Genomic DNA, 19,877 nt, shown 5'->3' with positions numbered 1-19,877 from the left:
GCATTAAACTCTTTAATACAGATTGAAAAAAAGATAATACATTAAAAGATTGGAATAATTTGGTATGGACTACGTATTAAAACAATGGGGGCAGAGGGTTCGCAGGCGAGAGGCATTTGTTGATGTGGTTTTGACAAAGAGTTTCTGCAGCAGTGAGTGACAGCGTGTGGTCGGAGGCGGGCAGAGCTGAAGGGTGGGGTCAAGGATGACTCAAGTTGGAGTCGTGTCGAGGAGGGCTGGAGGAGAAGAAATGTGAGAAATCAATACATTTATCAACGACGAAGGAGTGAGAGAGGTTATTCCAGGAGTGAGGAGTGTGTTGATATCGGAGAATAGTGTTCTTGGATTATCAGACAGAGTAGAGGGTGTTATTAGGATGCTGGTGTTCTTCACATCGTCATATTCGTGAACAGTATGCAGCTGTACAGAACAGTTGTTTATTCGTTTGCATTTTCATAACAGGCTAAACGGACACAATGGAAGTAGCCTTAGAAAACACGTCGGACCGAAAGACCTGCGGTCCTGACCCACATGCACTGAACTCACAGATCTGTAAAAGGAGGCTTCCTTCTGCACTGTTGACTGCAGCCCCCCCCCCCCCCCCCCCCCCCCCCTCCCCCCTGCAGGGGTAGAGAGAGAAATGCAGAACACAAGCGAGAGAAAGAAAAGCCATGGCAGGGCTGCCCGGCATGTAGTTACATTGTTAGATTGCCTTTGTTGCTGAGAGGAAAGCTCACGCAGACGAAGGAGAAGATTGCTGAGTCGTGTTGAAAGTGAGGAAAGTGAGGTTCCAAACTTAAGAGACTGATTCCTCTCCTTTCTGGACTACGCCTCTTAATGACAATCTTTATATTTTGACAGAAAATATGGACCATCGATGAGTGTCACAGAGAAAAAAGGCAACAGGGCATTCGGTCGTCCCGACATGTGGTTTGCAGTTACTCCCGTCAGGAATATGTTGACGTCCTCTATTTCTGACCTTTAACCCCCGAGGCGTCCACCTGCATCTCATTACAGCAGACAATAGCAATCGCTTTCTAGGCGCACCTACCGAGCCGAACGGTTCCAGGGATGAGCTGCTCAATTCCAATTACACTGCGGTGATTGCAACGTGGTCACAAAGCCTGCTCGACGGTGCGCGGCCGCACACGCTCGACCGGAGGGCGAGAGTGGCCGGCTATTGTCCGACGCGAGGAGAATTCAGGGAGGGTCCATCAATCTTGTCAAAAATCAACATGCTTGTTAGTCTGTGTTTGTGTGCCTCACGTTCTGACTGCATGTCCGTGTTAGAAATGAGATTCACCTTATGCTCCGAGCGAGGTTTTACTGGACTGTGGGTCGATAGATCAATGTTGAGTGGAAGGCACACACTCAGCAAAGCCAGAATAGCCCTGGAAAGGCCACCGCAATCAGTCTTAGTCCAGCCGGTCGCCTCATCATCCAGTGGATAGGCTTGTTCTGAATGGAGGCTATTTAAAAACAAACTGACACTTGAAGCACTTCCAATGAAGTCAAATGTGCCACAATTAGAGATTGGGATAATTGAATGTGATGAGGCATTCACTGTGTCTCTTCAACCATGATTGCGTGTTTGTGCTGTTTGATGCACTTTTATTATTTACCAGGAAGAAGTATGAACGTTATGGCAGCAGGTCCGTTTCAATGAATCTAACAACGCTCAGAGGCCGAGGGCAGCAGACGTAATCTCAGTGCTTCAGTTGAAACCCGAATAAGCACAGCCAAAACCACAGATTGCTAGCTGGCAAGCCTGAATGGCAAATAAATAACCTTGATAAAAAAAAAAATTGCTTGCATTCATCGAGAGAGTGGGGCTTCACAATAACATTGAAGCAGCTTTCTCTCCGTTGAGGTTAAACTCAAACAAAAAAAGCTTGTTTAACCAAAGGTGTGCATTATAGAAAGGTCTTTCTTACTGTTCTTCCTTTTCAACTGCAATATGTATCTATTATTCATTATTACTGCAGCTGTAACTGTGGCACGATTTCATTTAGAAACATGTTGTTGGTGGTTATTGTTTAAAATTGCAGAAATAAAGCAGTGAATCACATTGAGATAAGGTTGATTACAGTCTCCTCTACGAGGGCTTTAGCCCTGCCAGCAGCAATACTGGTCTATCTGTGGTCGGTCCACCACTAAACTAACATGGTAATACCTCCTTAACATCCGCATGTTAGCATTATCATTCTGAACATGTCAGGTTGCTGAAATTAGCCTTCAGTTCAGCCCATAGACTGTCATTTCAGTTATTACACCTCAGTAACCATTAAAAAAGTCTCAATCGCTAATTTGAAGTGGTCACCAAGCTTAAACTTATGGCTTTAAAACAGTATCCCACTTCTTTTATACAGTTGATGGTGGAGTCCAGAGCTTTAGCTGGGATAAATATACTTTATACTGACACCTTATTTCAATCAATCAGAATACTGACTGTTTCGTCAAATACCTGCACTGTGGAGGTTTTGATCTACAAAGATGAAACCACATGAGAAATCTCTGATTTACTCAAACTGTGCACAACCATATCTCATATTCTCCCCTCGACCACAATTTAAGTCCTGGAAGGTGTACCCCGTGTATCACAATGACATATTTTAAAGGCACAATTCAGCTCGCTATACTGCAGGTACAATCACAGTCATAGAACTTTAGAGCATAATGTGATTATTTGGTCATGTGCAGCTCTGATGGTGGCGGCGCTTCATTGATGCCGTTCGTTTGGAAGCTGAATGAATGGCGCAGATTAAGGATCATCTTTTATGCCATACGGGGAAATTCATCATCTCCCCTTCCCACTCCCCGAGACTCACGCATGTGTAATCCACCTCTGCTTTAGAAATGGAGATTAGAAGACGGCTCGGTTGTCCTCGTATATATATATGGCTTATATGGGAATCCAAGGATGCATGTTTACATTTCGGTTAAGAGATTCCCTTTAAATCTTCGGGACGTTTTTATTGTGCCTTCATGTTTAATTTCTTCGATCGTCCATGAATTTTTTGCCATTCACACTTAACTCTGAGGCCTCCATTCATCCATCCGTCCATCCCTGTCTTTTTCTGAAAAACCCTCCCACTCCACCTTTTAAAGGTGAAGTGAATGGCATTCAGTGTTTTTTGCAATGCTTACTGTGATTATGTTTCCAGTCCAACACAATGCAATTAACATCCTGGTTTTTCTGCTGGCCTGGATACATTTGAAATGGAATAAGGAAAAAGTGATTGGATATTTCCATCCCTGAAAAGACAACTCCTGGAAGTGCTTCGCTGTGCTCAGTTTGCCCAGTCGAACCACGGAAAACATACTCCCAAAAAAAAAATAATGAAAGCATCAGGCCTCGGAGGCGTCTATTTTTTCCCGAGCGGTGACCCAGATGGAGAGAGAAGCTGACAGCGAGAGGCAGAAGGGCTGATGTGTTGTTGTTTTTTCATGAAGAAAGACTTCCAGAGATTGTAAGGAAGATAGAGGTGCAGAGATGAGCGGTGGCACCGTATTAGGACAGCGTGCTGTTGCGACGAGACATCCGCTGTATATCTGTCTCAGATTATGTTCAGATGATGGCTTCATCTTTACGGCCTGTTTATCTGCCCCGGATATTTACAGGACGACATGACACAGCTCGGGCAGCAGGAGAGGAGGAGAGGGCTGGGTGGAGCATTGTAGCTCTCGGGATATAACAGTGAGTGAGTCTGTACATGCGGGCCTCTCTATAAAGGATTAATGCAAAGAGAATGACTTATAGATTTAAACTAATGGCCCACATATTTCACCAGTCGGTCCCTTGTCTCCTCCGTTCATCTAAAAAGCCGGTCCACAACAATGTCGTTGAACATGGTTTCTCCGGCGTCTCCCTCCTCCTCCGTCACAGCCAACACTCTTCAGGGTGCCCTGCCACGCGCGAAACCTCTAATAGCTGTGTTTTGCTCAGTGATTTTCATTTAAGGCTATTCTTTACTGAAGCTCATGCCTCCTTGAAGTGCCTCCAGATTGAAAAAGGAAAGAAGAAGAAAAAAACGTATTGTTGTGAAGGCGTTGGCTAATGCAGGATGCCTTCATTAACGTGGTGCTTCCCCCGAGGACTCTGAGGCTAAACTAGAAACAGGATGCAGTTTCTTTTTAAATGATCTCCTTTGCATAATTCATTATATTGACATTATCTTCACTCGCACACATTGTGATGTATGGGAATCACGGCTAACGTCGATGAACTGGTGCATTTAACCATGAATACATAGCTATTTTTAATAATGGAGAATTTCTAGGAAAGAAGGCAGGTTGTGATGGGTGTTTTTACAATATGTGTTTGTGTGTGTTATCCTAGTTTTCAGTACGCTAGCGCTCTGTACTTTCATCCTCTTGCTGGTGTGTGTGTGTGTGTGTGTGTGTGTGTGTACCCTGTATTATGCCTATTTGTGGCTCTCGTCCTGTGTCTATCCTAATCTGTCTCTCTCAAATTGTGTGTGCACACCATACCTATTTGTCTGTGTGTGTGTCAATGTGTCAAAGAGAGAGAGATAGAGAGAGGGAGGGGGGGCTTTGCTGGAAGGAAACAGCTGTCTCTCTGTATGTCAGGCCTGGATCTGAAGGGGTAAGGGACGAAAGGGGAGGAGGAGGAGTAGAAGGAAAAGGATGAAGAGCACTGCAGTGCCCGGGGAGCTATGACAGCCATCACACTTAGAGACTGCGACACACATAACCCGAACCACACACAAAAAACCTGACACACACACACACACACACACCTGGATCACAGGGTGTGAAGGTTGTTTAGAGATCCCTTGGGTGTTTGTGGTGTGCTAGTTATAGTTATTTCATGATGACTGCACACACTATGGTTTGAAGGTATAGCATCTGTAAATGTGTAGATTGAAATCAGCTGTTGTCTTTATATTTCAAGTATTGAGGGTTGTTTTTCTTACAAATTGTAGTGCCTTTGAAATAACCATCGTTTTTCTTCCATCCTTATTTTGTACTTGTTGAAGTTACACCGTGGCTTTTCGGGTGGCCCTATTTTTTGTGGGTGAGTGTCTAACCACTTGCCAATTCAACTTGACCACACGCTCCCTATTTCACTGATTGCAATTGTCTTGGCCAATTCTGATTTCTATTTTTTATTCTGTTTTACATGCTGACAGAAAGGCTCCAGACTCATTTTCTTCACCAGAAATATCTCAAAAGATTATATATAATGTCAGTTTTAACCTTTGTCAACACAACAAAAGGGTTAATGCACCAAAATATTAACAAATATACAGAAGAAAATATAAATGTATACAGAAAGATTGCAATATTTTAGATCTTTTGCAGAGAAGCCGAGCTCCAAGTAGCTTTCCCATATTTAGAACTACTCCCCATCTCTCATCTTTCTTTCACGTTCACTTCCTCTTCATTCCTTCCTCCTCATTTCTTTATTCCTTTGTGTCTTTCCTTCCCCCATCCTTTCCCCTTTTCCTTGCTTATTTCCGTCTTCGTCTGTCCGTCCGTTCCCAGTCAAACACCAAATGTCATCTCCGTGTCCCACCTACAGATCACTTACTCCATACAAATCAACCTGTCACAGTGTGCAATTCGTGTGGCAAAAACCTGGTTGCAGACATGCGATTACAACGCCGGGTAACGGCAGCGTCACCAGTCAACGGTAACGCGTATCGTCAGAGGCAAACGTGCAGGTACGTCTGCCTCATATGCTGGTGAAAGGCCTTTTTTTGCCTCAATTTATCAAATGTCATTGCCCAAAAGGTCATCCTTCACGTGCGTCATGCTTGAGACAAAACAAGTGCCGCCTCCTTCCATCTCCCTGCAGTGTTTTTTTCCTTCTTCTTTTTGTTGACCCATAGATGGGGATTCTCTATCTTACCCTCTCATGCATTAAAAGCTTACCTGCCTCCTCGCAGCTCAACCACCCCCTCTTGAGGTTTCAAAAAACCCTTTCAAGCTGCTTCTGTGTGGTGTGTGTGTGTGTGTGTGTGGTGTGTGTGTGTGTGTGTGTGTGTGTTGTGTGTGTGTGGCGCGTGTGTGCAGTACATTATGATCCTATATTTGTGTAGATTATGGAATGTGTGTGTGTGTGTGTGAGCGTGCGCTCACTTTGCCGTGCCCGTGGGTTTGACGGATGATGTGTGACAAGTGTGTGGAGTCAGCCCTTTGGTGGAAACCCGCTGGGGCTGGAAGATGCCCTTGTCCTTTTATATTTCAGAGCGTATCTTTTTGCTCCTCCACTGTGGCCTACGACCATAGCTAGAGGCTTAAGGTGATCGGTTGCCAGTTTGACTTTGAAACCAGATAAAACTCCTTTTTAATGCCATGCCCAAATGTTTCTGTGTCACATGGATACGTTGGGTATCATAAGCACTTTGGATGAGATGTTCACGCTTATGTAAAGTCAAAGTAGACAACATTCTGATAGTCAATCATAATTCAGCTCAGATGAAACAGAAATCCTGGAGAAAGATACTGAGAAAGAAAATAAAGCCCAGTGTTTATTCAGTTGTGTGGAAGGAATTCACAGTGAAATGCCTTCATGCGTAATGCTGAGACTGTCACAACTTGTGGATCCTTCATAATGCATGACCCCACTGCAACACTGATGGAAACATGGATTTGGGAGGCGAGCATCCAGAAGTGCTCAACCAGAGACGCACTTTGTACATGATTTAAGTTGAATATGACATTTAAAGCCTAACAAGGTAAACAAGTTAGTCACTGCAATTACTGTAAGCAGGAGTTAAAGGAGCACTGAACACAGAATCATTGTAGTAACAACATGTTGGTACCCACAAAAAGCAGCGTATCAGCGAACTGAGCAGACTCGTGCAAAGTATACCATCTTGGTCGATTTATCTTTTTAACCTAAGGGATAATACATCTACTGTTAAGCTTCTCTGTGTAGGAGTATGACTATTGGTTATAACTCACCACTGTAGGCATCTGGACAGAGTGAATCTGAATGTTTTTTTGTATTTATTTGCAGCTTGAGGCCAAACACCTGATTCGAGGGTTAATAGCGGGGGTAAAAGGGAAGTGCCCTCTTTCCCTACTACTCTCTCTCTCTCTTTCTTCGCCGGTGTTGGCAGCTATGTCGCCGCTGTGCACTGTAGCACAGGTAGATTCTCCAGATGCTGCGCTCTCATTCACCTTTTATATTCTTACACTGCAGTGCAAGTGCTGATAGACCTCTGCTGTCCCACTGACTGCCGGGCCCCTCGGAGCGGGGAGCGGAGCCAAGAAACTGTCTGCCCACCCAGTGTAAACTATGTGTTTACAGCAAGGCCAGGGTCAGACTGGGCATGCTCGGCTCAGTCCGTCTCACCTGCTGCCGATGATAAAAGATCTGATGTCGGTGTCGACAGCTGGCTATAGTGGCGCCACCAAACCCCCACTTGAAGAATACACTATTCCTTCTGTCCTTACATAACAGCATTTGGCAGTTCTACTATGCCGAGGTGGAAAAGAAATGTATGCTTCTTCTGGCAGCCTGGTGCAAGATATCTACTTATCATTCAGCATAACTCAGATGTGGTTTTGTAAATATTTCAAAGGTTAAGCTCAACCAGGCAGTCCAAAGTGAATGAGACGAGAAGCTCTTGAGTAACCAACATCTCTGCCCGCCTCTCTGTTTTCTCTGAGCTCGGTGCATACTGTGTATTCAAACATTTATAGACTTTATTAATGTGGTCATGCATTTATGTATGTTTCCCCTACCTTGTGTTGGCAGCACAGCTTCGTTGAAACAACATGCCCCTGATGGGGGTTTGCTTGATCAGCACACACTCAGATTGGGCTGAACACAGGTGCTGCTGTTGGAGGATTCAGACATAACGTTATGCATATTTGTTCAGTTCAAAAAGCACCAAGAAATTATCTTTGTTGTGCATCCTCTTCTCTGTGCCTGGCTATCCTCCCTATTTAACTCCAGTGCCTTCGGTGCACTTTATCTCTTCTCCGCTTCTTCCTCTTTCTTTCTTTCTTTCTTTGTTCCTGGTCAGTGGGGGGCATCATGCCATGCTCTAAATAACTTTATCGACATTTGAATTGGATGTGGATCACGGTAATTATCCAGCCTTCCTGCTTCCTGGCTGACATTCAGCGAGAGGAGAACATCGGTGCAAGCCGACCACAGGCAGAGCAATGCGTCTCAAATACAAACACATGCTTGTGTTCACATTGTCTTCCCTCATACAGGCGTTCACTGATTTACAGGAGAACAGTGACACATAACGTGTAACGCCTCATCGGGTTGTGTTTTGGTGGCGTATTGCAGCTTAATACAGCAGCTTATTGTGGTGCCCTCCCCTATAGAGACAGCAATGTAGTAGGACCATGTGAAGTATGCTTGTGGATTTCTTTAAGGCTGACTGACCGTGAATCATTGCACTAGAATGTTTGCTCATGCTTATCCACGAAGAAATCTCCATGGCGATGCTCCTGTATGGTCAGCTCGGTCATGAAATACTAAAGCTAGTCAGTGTATTTTACAAAATGCTGTTAATTCCCATATAGTTGCCGTCGACCACCAAAAGAACAGATCAGAGCTTGTTACACATGGAGGTTTTAGCCTCAGTTTTAATCTCAACATATTTTAGTCTCCAAAAAGCATCACTGTGTTATTGGTCCAAGACTAATTTTCTTACATCTGGTGGGAAATAACTTCCGGACCTGACTCTGCACAAACTGTCCCCGTCGATGACGCAGCTGGGACTGAATGACACTGTTGAGCTTGACTGGTGTAAATAGACACTTCGCTCAGCTTTCAAAGTCAGTATCATTATTCCTTGATGTGGAGCGAGAGCTTTGTCCCTGAAGCAAGGCTATCCAGGAAAAGAGAGTGATACAATCAAGAGGCCATTGACGTGTGGAAGTGAGGAATGAGCGGCAGAGAGGAGTGAGGAAAGTGGCTGAAATATAGACGAGGGGAAATGGGTTTTAATTGTGACGCTGATCATAGACAGTGAAAATTGGCAGCTAAACACACAACATGTATTATAACACTGGATGATTTTTGGTTTCGCTTTGCACGCGGCTGCCTGTCAAACGCTCACAGAGTGATCGAGGATGGAGAAAGATGAGAGAAATACAGATAAAGAGAGGAGGAAAATGTTTTTTTGTTTCGTGGATGAGTGTGTTTCTGGGCTCTATGTTGGGTTAGTTAATGACTGGTGCATATGTGAGCCACGCAGCTGTGGAGTTACAATCAGCCAGCCAGCTGAGGAAGGGAGCGACGGATGGAACGGAGAGAGGGAGAGAGAGAGAGAGAGAGAGAGAGAGAGAGACACGGACAGAAAGACAGATATAAAGTATTAAGAGAAAGTAGAGAAAAACAATTCTGCGTGAGGGAAAGAGGAGAAGCAGAGGAGGTGAGATAGAGGATTTTGAGCAAAATAAACCCGAGAGAGGCGTCCGGAGGGATAGAGAGAGAGAGGGAGAGAAAGGGAAAAGATAGTTTTCCATTCTTCTCATCTCCCTCAACTAGCTGAAGCAGAATTGGCAGAGGCTGCCGTCCAAATCATTACACTCAGCTGCCTTCCTGGAAAGTATTTACTGTTGTCAATAAAAAAAAAAAAAAGAGAGAAGGCACTGTGTATGAAAGGAAAAATAACTGAAATACGCAGCTTCTCTGAAAAAAGATAGCAAATTGTTGATGGACTGGACTGCTGTCCTTGTATTTTTAAAATACATTAACATATTTATACATTCCGCACCTTCTCGGGACTCTTTCCACCTCCTATTTCCTTTAACTTTGCATTTTTCACCCCAGTCTGTCCTGCCCCATCCTGGCCATCCTCCATCAGCTCTGGGATTTAAGCCTTTAAGAGCCTCTTTCCCCTCCAGTAAGAGCTTTAAGGCAGAATGTGTGCGGAAAGGCAGTTTTTTTGGGGAAGGATCAGAGCTGGGCAGAAATAGGTTACAGATCGAGAACAGGAGTGGGCGCTTCAGGAGGAAGACTCTGACCTTCGATTGTCTCCTCTTGTAGTTGCCCCACAAAACACCCACCGTAACTGCGACGAGGGCTTTTCTTGTGAGGCAAGGACACGTATTTATTGCGTCTTGGTTATTGCTCACAAACACTGTTGGGCAGTGTTAGGTACACAGGTGTAAAGCCAACGTGTTTTTATCACTGACCGGGCCCCTTTGTAGTGAGACATGAAGATGTGTTGCTGACATGATTGATTCGTATCCAATGCACCAATATCAGTGAGCAGTACACCCAGCAAAAGACTGTAATATGGAATTCCTGTTGGTATGTTGTCTTTGTGCTGCAATGTTGTGTGACATAAATATATGATGTTAGACAAGGTTACGATGGAACGATTTGTGATGAACTGACTCATTATTTGAGTAGCACCTCGTGACCGTTATAGCTGACCTGTATGCTTTTTGTCCATTGTGCCTCTGCAGGCAAACCCGGGAGCAGGAGACCCCACCAGACTTCTTCTATTTCTCTGACTTTGAAAGACACAACGCTGAGATAGCCGCCTTTCATCTGGACAAGTAAGTTTCCATTATGTCTCAGAGGTGTGTGGTACATGTTACTCGGGACATCATGGTTGTCATGACGTAGGTCTCTGCTGGACTCACATTGGGCTGTTTTTTTTTTTTTAGAAAAAAGATCAAAATCAAAGCAGTAGAACCAGAGATATCTATCATCTCTTTAATGCCATGCATTCTTCTTCCTTGTCAAAGCCGGGTGGCTACATTACCCTCAGGTTTAGCAGCGGATGTCCGGTCCGGAAAAACTATCCCCGATGCTACAAAACTTTTTCAACTAAATAAGGAAAAAAAATCCAATGTTCTTGAATCTGCTCTAACTCCTTCAAGCCCAAGTGCTTCTTTCCATCCTCGAGGGCCAACGTCCTGCAGGTTTGTGTTTCCTCCCTGATTGCTAATTTGATTCTCCTCGTGTCAGCTCATTAACCACCCAGGAGGGACAAAAACCTGCAGAACGCCAAGCCATAACTGGGCACCTTTTGTTCCACAGTGAAGCTTTAAGATATGTGTTTGCAAAGTCTTTCCCCCAATATGGCGACACAGGTCTGTGTGTGGTGAACGCACCCAGGACTGCCGGCATTTCCCTTTGTGCATGAACACCTCACGAGTACTTTGTCCATTTGCTTTCCCTTTCCACCGCTTCTTGTCCCCCAGAAAAAAACCTTCTCTTTCTCAAACCCGTGGAGCGGTGTGAGCCGGGGCCCGCACAGTGGAGGCTGCGAGCTCCGAGAGGCCATGAGTCACAGCGAATGAATGCCGCCCTCCCACAGCGAGCATCTGACTGAATAATGACTGCAGCCTCCTTGCCTAGCTAACCACCACGCTTCTCTGACTTCACTGCCTTTACAAAGGCTAACACTTTATGGCTGGCCTGCCCGTCTGCCTGCCCCCAGAGACTTTAATGAAAAGAGAAAAGCTCACGAGGGTCCTCCGATCAGCCAGCGAAAGCGCCGCGAATAAAGTCAAACCGACGTCACTGTGGCTGTGTGTTATTACAAGCTTGTGTTGTGGTGTGAATGCTGGTGATACAAGATGATTCTGAGGTCAGTCACATACATGTCCATTCACACACACACACACATACACACACACACACACACACACACACACACACTAGGGCCACAGCGGGTAGTCTGCTTTTCCTTCAGGCACAATGACACAGTTCAGCAGCAATTGCATTAGCAGCAGCTTTCTCCACCAGTCTCCTACACATCTGGTCCTCCTCTACACACACACACACACACAAACACACATGCATGAAAATACGCTCACACACAGCATATGTGTGGGTTAAGGGGGAGAGGAGAAAAACCAAAGGCATGAAAGGCCCTGTGCCCATTCTAAATATAAGCCAGGCAGGGTTTGCCAAAAGCAGCGCTTTATTTTTTTCCTTATTTTGTCTGTTCTAAATTAGAGCCTGGCTACAGAACTGCTGCCGCTGCTGCTGCTGGTGCAGAGGCTTAGGCTACACTGCCTCCCAGGGGGCCGGCAGACACACACAGGCTCTTTAAAAGCAGTATTCGCACACACACACATACACACACACACACACACACAGCCACATAGGCTACACTGCTGTAAGCATCATTAATTTATGTGATTGGATTTAAATGGGAAGTGCACTTGGTGTTGCTGCATTAGGAAAGAGAGCGAGCAGATATAAAGACATACAATGACCAACGTGACCTTCAAATATTAAACTCTATAGCTCCAATACCCACTGGCGTCTCGTACAATGATGATTGACACTGTTCATGCACAGCTCTGAGCGTGGGGGTCTGTCCCGCCCTGAATATAACACAAGTTCAAAATGTCACCGTGGGAACGAGGTTATCAAAGGGACAAGGATGGAAGAAAAAAAGAGTGATGGAGTGCACTGAAGCCAGCCCTATGGCAGCAGGCCCGGGCCCAGCAGGCCACACTGTGCTTTGCGACGCTTCATCCTGTGTCAGGGGAAAGAGACGTGACTGTGTGTGCCCGTCTCACTCAGCCCGCCACCACTCTACTTGATGGCATCATTTATATGACGAGCTCTCGGTTAACGGCTCTCTTTTTCCGGCAGCTTCTCCCATGTCTCTCTATCTCTCTCCTTTTATTCCCCCCCGGGCCCCGTTTTTAATCTTACTCTCTCTTTCTGTGTCTCTCTCCCCTCAGGCCTTGGCCATTAGGTGTAGTCAGGGTTATCAATTTTTAAAGAGCCCGTGCTGATGTTGCAGCTGGCTGGTATTGACGACATGTGGCACGCACACGAGCAGACGCTCACGCAATCTCTCAGTAAAACCGTCATCTGGAAATATATTAGACCGGAAAGTTTTGTGCGAGTTGAGAAATGTGTTTGATGTAAAAAATGATATCCACATAGAAAACACAAACGTCTTCCATCAGGTGGCGTAACTGTCAGGTCAGGACTTGTGTCACAGTGCCCCCTGCTGGTAGTAGCAGGGAATTACATGAGTATAATTTGCCCACATTACCATGTTTGCTTGCCACAGTGACTTAATGGATAAGACGCTGGCCTCTTAAGCCAGGGATTGTGGAGTCAAGCCCTGTCTGAGGTGATCTGTGGCTTTTCTGCATATATTTGCACAGAGCTTGTACTTGTTGCTACACTACAGTTCTTCAGTAACACTTCAAATGTCATGATTACAGGCAAGTTCTGGAGTTATAAGAAGCATCTTTGTTTCTATCGCAAATGGACACTTGGGATATAGATATCTGTGTTATTTGTGGCTCAGAGGAGCAGTGCGGTTTTAACAACTTCTGCTGTATTCTGATATTCTGAATGTAACCCCTCAGTATGTGTCTCTGTCCCGTAGGATCCTGGACTTTCGTCGTGTCCCTCCCGTGGCCGGCAGACTTCTCAACATGACGAAAGAGATACGAGATGTCACACAAGATAAAAAGCTCTGGAGGACCTTCTTTATTTCACCAGGTGAAAACGGAAGAAATGGCAGAGTTATTGTTTTTTTCGAGACACATTTTCGAAACACAGCAAGATAAGAATAAATGAAAATTTGCACACATTTAAGTTGAGCCGTACTCTGTTAAATTCTAGTTATGGGCACCCCAAAATGATGTGGTGATCTCAGAAGAAGACAAATTAAATAAATGCCATCTGTGCCATCTTCAACTATATTTATTCATAATGCAAAAAGTTAAAGCTCAGCGAAAAATGAACAGTTTCCTTCTTCATAATGCAGAGCACAGCTAATTATGTGCCCTGAATTACTGTGATATTAATTTGCATGGGATTAGCATTATCAGGGGACTCTGGCTTGTGCCAGAGCACGACAGTGAATTAGCGATGCAACTTTTACATTACATATTATACACGTGGAAAACTTTCACGGGATTAAAAATTACTGACAATCTCAGCAATTAACACAAGTTGCTGAATGTCTTGGGAAAAGTGGCCTTTAAATTGTGTGTGTGCACTTCAAGAGGATTAAAAGTGGGTGTAGTCACATTTGAAGTATTGAACACTGAGCGGGCTAATAGAACATACCGAACTGTCCATTTGTAATCTCTATAAACAATAGTTTGACAAAGCAGCCGTAACAATGTGTGCTCTTTTTTTCTCCAAATTTCAGCCAACAACGTGTGTTTCTACGGAGAGTGCTCGTACTACTGCTCCACCGAGCACGCTCTGTGCGGTAAACCGGACCAGATAGAAGGATCCCTGGCGGCCTTCCTCCCGGACCTGGCCCTCGCCAAGCGCAAGACCTGGAGGAACCCGTGGAGACGCTCCTACCACAAGCGCAAGAAGGCAGAGTAAGAGATGGATCCTGCTCTCAGAGAGTGCTGCGTTCACTGAACCAAGCAGACGCTGAGGGGTTCACTGTAGGCCCAGCTCTCCGAGGATAGTCATTACACTTTCTGTCAGATGCCAGGGGCCGTGACTCGTGAGAGCTGAGCAAGAGGTCTGCGGTGTGTAAGAAGATATCATGTAAATCAAGTTAGCGCTGACGGACATACTAATGGAATAAAACAAAGTGTACAGATCCTGCTACAGAAGAAACAATCTTGTTATGATTGGGGGAGGGGGGAAAGATCCAAGTTTACCAAAATCATTTAAAAAATAGATTAGAACAAACATGTTGAAAGGCTAAACGAATTGGATTTTGGTGATTTGTTTGCAAAGTAGATGCATACGAGCTTATGAATTAGAAACGTGAACTAGATGTTTCTGTGATGTACTAAATTCTTCAGATGGGAGGTGGACCCGGACTACTGCGAGGAAGTCAAACAGACTCCGCCGTATGACAGCGGGACCCGACTGCTGGACATAATGGACATGACCGTCTTTGACTTCCTCATGGGTGAGTTTCAAAGTCCTGTGGAGGTCAAAGCAGAGGTCAATAATGGGGGAAAACAGTGTTGTGTGCAAGTGAACAGTATATAACGCACAGTATGTGGTGCTCTCTCTCCGTTTCACCGCCGGCTGCTTGTATTCCAACGCAGGGAACATGGATCGCCACCATTATGAGACATTCGAAAAGTTCGGCAATGAGACGGTCATCATCCACCTGGACAACGGCAGAGGGTGAGCCACTGCGCTGTAATTCCACAGGTCGAAATGCAAATATTGTCAAACCGATTTCCATGTGCTGCATTCATTATTCCACTAATCTCTATTAACGGATTTCGGCATTTTGGCATCGGAAGCGTTCGGATTTCCGTTTGTCGTCCGCGTCCTATTTGACCAATCGTGTTTGAGCAAGCTTTGGTTGAATGCAGATAAACCGCCCGCGTAGAGGGCAAAAGAACGCATCGAGCGAGGCGCAATCGTGTCAACTGGCTACCTGAGAAACAATCTGGCCGTACACGTCGCCTCTCGAAAGTCTTATTATAGATATAACCCCTGGCCCCAAGAGGCCCATCATCTCGCTTTAATGCTTTGCCGAGTATAATTCATAAATGGTTAATAAGTGTGGGATAGGATTTATACGATGTATAAATTATGTCCATGGGGTTGTCTTTAAATAAATCATAATAAGAAATCCTCTTGTTTTTCAGGATAGCTTATTAGCAAATGTATGCACTCCTGCATTTTTATGAAACACGCAGGAAACCGCACAGAATAATGCACATATATAAATAAATAACTACAAATAAATGAATAATATGTGTAGCGTAAACCGTTTCGGAGTTAAAGCCGAGCCAAAAGGAGGACATAAGAAATAATAAGATCATGGATAACAGAAGCGGTCACACTAATCAAATGGTTCAACCTTCATCTTTTCCCCTTAGCTTTGGAAAGCACTCCCACGATGAGGTATCCATTCTGGTGCCGCTGACCCAGTGCTGCAGGTAAGAACTGTTATTTCAATGAAGCTTGATCAGAAGGGCCTTATGACTTTATTGATCAACGTGCAAAATAAAAGCAGGATTTGCACATGTGATGAGTCGGCTAGTCACATTATTAGTATTGTCAAGCATATGGGTATGAATGTGTATGATACCAACGCCCCCTCCGGCCGCTCTCTTACTGCAGGGTAAGGAAGTCGACCCACTTGCGTCTGCAGCTGCTGGCTAAGGAAGAATACAAGCTGTCCATGCTCATGGCAGAATCCCTGGTGAGGGAGCGCCTTAGTCCCATCCTCATCCAGCCACACCTGGATGCCATGGACCGACGACTACGCCTGGTCAGTGCTACACACTCATTTTGTACAGTTATTTTACTTTATTATTCGAACCTCTATAACGTGATGGCTCTAGGTCGCAGATTCCTTCTGTGTGGACTTTGCATGTTCTTCCCGGGGCAGTGTGGGTTTTCTCCGGGTTCTCCGGCTTCCTCCCACAGTCCAAAGACATGCAGCTTAGGTTGAAAAGGTCAAAAGACCATTAAACACGTTGACCTTATTTGACCTCTAACAGTGAGTAAAATCAGCTTTCTCCTCTCGTCAACAATTAAACCGTTTCTCTTGTCTTGTGGTATTTTTTATTGTCACAATAGGCGCTGAATGTGCTGTCAGAATGCATCGAAAAGGAGGGCTACAGTTACGTTGTCGAGGACGACCTCCACGGGTACCAAGGGACAGACCACGCCCACAATGGCCCGCGACGGAGGTAGCTGTCCGGGGGCGCTGGCAGCTATGTAGGACTGACTCCCCGGAGATAGGAGAGTGAGTCTTTCTCTTTAAACTGAACTGGCATCCTGTAACACAGGTGAGCTCCATCTGTACTGAGTTCCTCAGATGGCTCGATTATTTTTTTCTTTTTTGCCGAACTTTCAGGGAAGCCTGTCTGCCTGAGGTTAATATGAGCTGTCTGGACGTGGAAGCCTGCTGGATGGGACCGGACCTCGACAAACAAGTGCAATGACTTAAACTGTACAGATGCTCCAAGGTGACGTCGAAGAGTTCTGGACGGATCTGGGGCCGGCTCACAAACTGAACTGAACCACCCCCCACATCACCTAGAATCCTTAAATGACCCAACCCTGACTCGAGCGTTGTGACAACCCCACCGCAGCACTACCAAACCATGAAAGTCTGGCAAGAGACACTTTCTCTCTCTGTCTTGTTCAGGACCCTTTTTTGAATTCAGTGAATTCTGAGAGACTTGTAAAGAACCTCCCCCCACCCCCCCACCACCACCACCACCCCCCCACCCCACCTCTCTCTCTCTTCACAAGCTGAATTATGTGTTCTTCTACGTATTGTTGGTATTGCAAGTGTTTGGGTTGAACACTCACGGTGGAGGAGGATGTAGAGGTGGACTCCCTGGTGTCTTAATTATCAAAATTAGGTTTTATTACATAGTCTCTTTCTTTATTTGATTGCTGCTGAGTTGATTCAGCGTTTTATCATTTGTATTCAAGATATTTGATTGGAGTGCAGGTTTACTCCTGATTTGTCTTTTAATTTTTCCCATAAATGTTTCTTGTACTTGAGAGAGTATTTATTGAAGTTCATATTTATTATTTGAAATGAATACTAATCGTAGAGTTTTCATCACAGTGGTGCACTTCCTCATTTGTCCAAAAGGGGGCAAACTGAGCATGTGCAAAAGTAGCTGCCAGGTCCGTGCCTCTCGGTAAAGTTAACCCTCCATATTTCACCCCATTTCCAAGTATCAAGTTCACTTTAAACTTGGTTATCAAAGAATTGGTTCTTATCAAGCGCGTTTACAACATTTAATCCAGCAACTGTCTCTTTTTTTTTTTCTTTCTTTCAGCGCAACAGATATGAGGTTAGTTATATGTTACCAAAAGCCAAATGTCACACTAATAGTTTTAAATTATTGTTTCTTTGTAATATATTGGATGTCCAGATGTTGCTGTTGTGGAGAGATTATTTTTCAGGATGTATATTTCATTCATTACCAACAGCAGATAGCTTTTAACTGTTGGCGTCAATGATTCAGTCGCTGGCTGAAAGTTAATATATACAGTAGGAAAATCTAGTGCCTGTGCAATGATAGAAATACTTGAATGTCTGGTTTCATAGCAGAATGATTTGAACTCCTCCCAGGTACGAGCTCGAGGTAAGATTCTGAGGTCTACATATATGTTTGTGCTGACTCCATCTGTTTCACAAGGGTTTTATTCTACATTCCCATAGTTCTGTGTCAGGTTAGTTCAGTGTGTCTGGACATATGGGTGAGTCCATAGTGAACCTTAGATGATGTTCAAGTGAAAAGGATTCTTTTTTTAAATTTGTATTCAACTCATTGTTTCTGTGGATTCTTTTCTCCATTTCTTTGCATCATGGTAAAAGTGCAATAAAACTAAATAAGCAGAATAACATAGTGCTTTGTTCCTTATCACCAGTAGTATGATGTGAGATTGTATATGTTTTAATATACATATTTAATGTTATATATTACATCATCACGGGAGATTATCATCCTTATAGTTCAACAACAGAGTCTTACAACCTGAGAAGCATAAGCGATAATAATGGTTAGCGCTTTAGAACAATATTGCTAGGGTGCAGCTTTAGGTGGAACCTGCACATAGACATCCTTTGAAAGGAGCAAGATAAATAAAACAATTCTGTACATTTAAACAATTATCTCCACTGTTTTCACGAGCTGAGTAATAGTTTACATGATTATTGAATAACTTTGACATGTTAAATTAGATCTGTTTCCCTTTAAAGAAGCACTAAGTACTTTCACCTTAAGGATTACAACGTATCGCTTCTTCAGTCAACAGTTAAACTACCACTCCAGTCACACACAAGACTAAAGTATGATATGTAGAAAATTATCCAAAATTATTTCTTGACCTCAAGCGTGACCTCATGTCAAATTGTGTGTGTGTGTTAAGCTAAACCCTAACCCTCAGAAAATATGTGTATTGCTTCAACATTCTTTGTTCTCAACCAGTGTTGGTTTGCAGTCTTTTTTTACGGAGTCATTTGATGTCGAGCAGCAGCAAATGTTCTGAAAGTTAAACCTTCAGATATCTCAAAAGTGTGCCATGCTGGAAACCTGCTGAGCCCTTGAGGGTTGACGTTTCCATATCACACTTCTATAAATTGCAAACTGACCATTGAATTGGCACCAAACTTGTCGCAATGCTCCCCCCCCCCCACCCTCAGCAGATTTTGATTTAAAGGAATCTTCAAGGAATTTGACAAAGAATACAATGACGGACTCATGGAGATCCGAGTCCTTATCCATGACCCATTGTTATTGAACAGTAGATGGTGGCAGTGAAGATGGCTGCACAGCACGTGCAAAGGAAAATGGCCCTCAGCCCGAGCTCCGTGTGCAAGCATGTTTACTGTTCCCAGTGCTCTGTTGTGTTGTGATAACCTTTCCTCACAGAACAGCCCGCGGAAAAGCTACTTGGCTGGTTTACATAAATGCATGTACACACACGCACACACATACGCACGCACACGCACGCACACACACAGGCATACAGGCATACAGTGCTATGCATGGAGGAAGTCTGAGACAACCATCAGAGGGACACAGAGTGACCAGAGGAGAACTAAGGGCTGTAATCAGCGCAGCAGGCCGCAGACAGGACGCCAGAGGAAGCCTCGTCATGGGAGTGAGTCATGTGGCGCTTATCTGATCTCAGTTCAGACCAACCTGATATGGTGACCTCCTCTTCTCCTCTACACTGCTTCTCTCTGTTGCTCTATTTACAGTTTAGTAAAAAAAAAGAAAAATAAGCTGTTTTTCTTGTCTGGAGTGAACAGTTAAATGGTCATTTAAGCACTAAAGTAGTGACATGTTCAATGAAGTCAATTATGTTGCTTTGTGGTTAGGTTTATAAAGCAGAACATTTAATATATTAACAGCTGTGGTGTTGAAAGTAATCCGATCATTTCATTTAAGAAAGAAACAGAAGCTCCAGTGCTCTACAAAAGTCTTATCAGTGTTAACTGTACTGGAAAGTTTGACAAATAGAA

The 19,877-nt window shown here is 44.3% G+C and overlaps 1 protein-coding gene across 1 annotated transcript in view; it reads left to right on the top strand.

Moving 5' to 3' along the window:
* The window catches only part of fam20cb (FAM20C golgi associated secretory pathway kinase b), a 46,210-nt gene extending 27,964 nt beyond the window's left edge, over positions 1–18,246 (top strand). Inside the window, exons 4-12 of the mRNA XM_034559553.1 lie at positions 10,414–10,506; positions 13,320–13,435; positions 14,094–14,274; positions 14,713–14,822; positions 14,965–15,046; positions 15,754–15,813; positions 15,998–16,148; positions 16,460–16,628; positions 16,740–18,246. Coding sequence (XP_034415444.1) covers positions 10,414–10,506; positions 13,320–13,435; positions 14,094–14,274; positions 14,713–14,822; positions 14,965–15,046; positions 15,754–15,813; positions 15,998–16,148; positions 16,460–16,576 — 910 coding nt within the window. The 3' untranslated portion in view covers positions 16,577–16,628; positions 16,740–18,246. The remainder of the gene's footprint in view (positions 1–10,413; positions 10,507–13,319; positions 13,436–14,093; positions 14,275–14,712; positions 14,823–14,964; positions 15,047–15,753; positions 15,814–15,997; positions 16,149–16,459; positions 16,629–16,739) is intronic.
* The last annotated feature ends 1,631 nt before the right edge of the window (positions 18,247–19,877 follow it).

The sequence above is a fragment of the Cyclopterus lumpus genome, chromosome 19, assembly GCF_009769545.1.
Source record: "Cyclopterus lumpus isolate fCycLum1 chromosome 19, fCycLum1.pri, whole genome shotgun sequence".
Taxonomy (NCBI): Eukaryota; Metazoa; Chordata; class Actinopteri; order Perciformes; family Cyclopteridae; genus Cyclopterus; species Cyclopterus lumpus.
The sequence above is the reverse complement of the archived record's forward strand: the minus strand, read 5'-3'. Positions and strand labels throughout refer to the sequence as shown.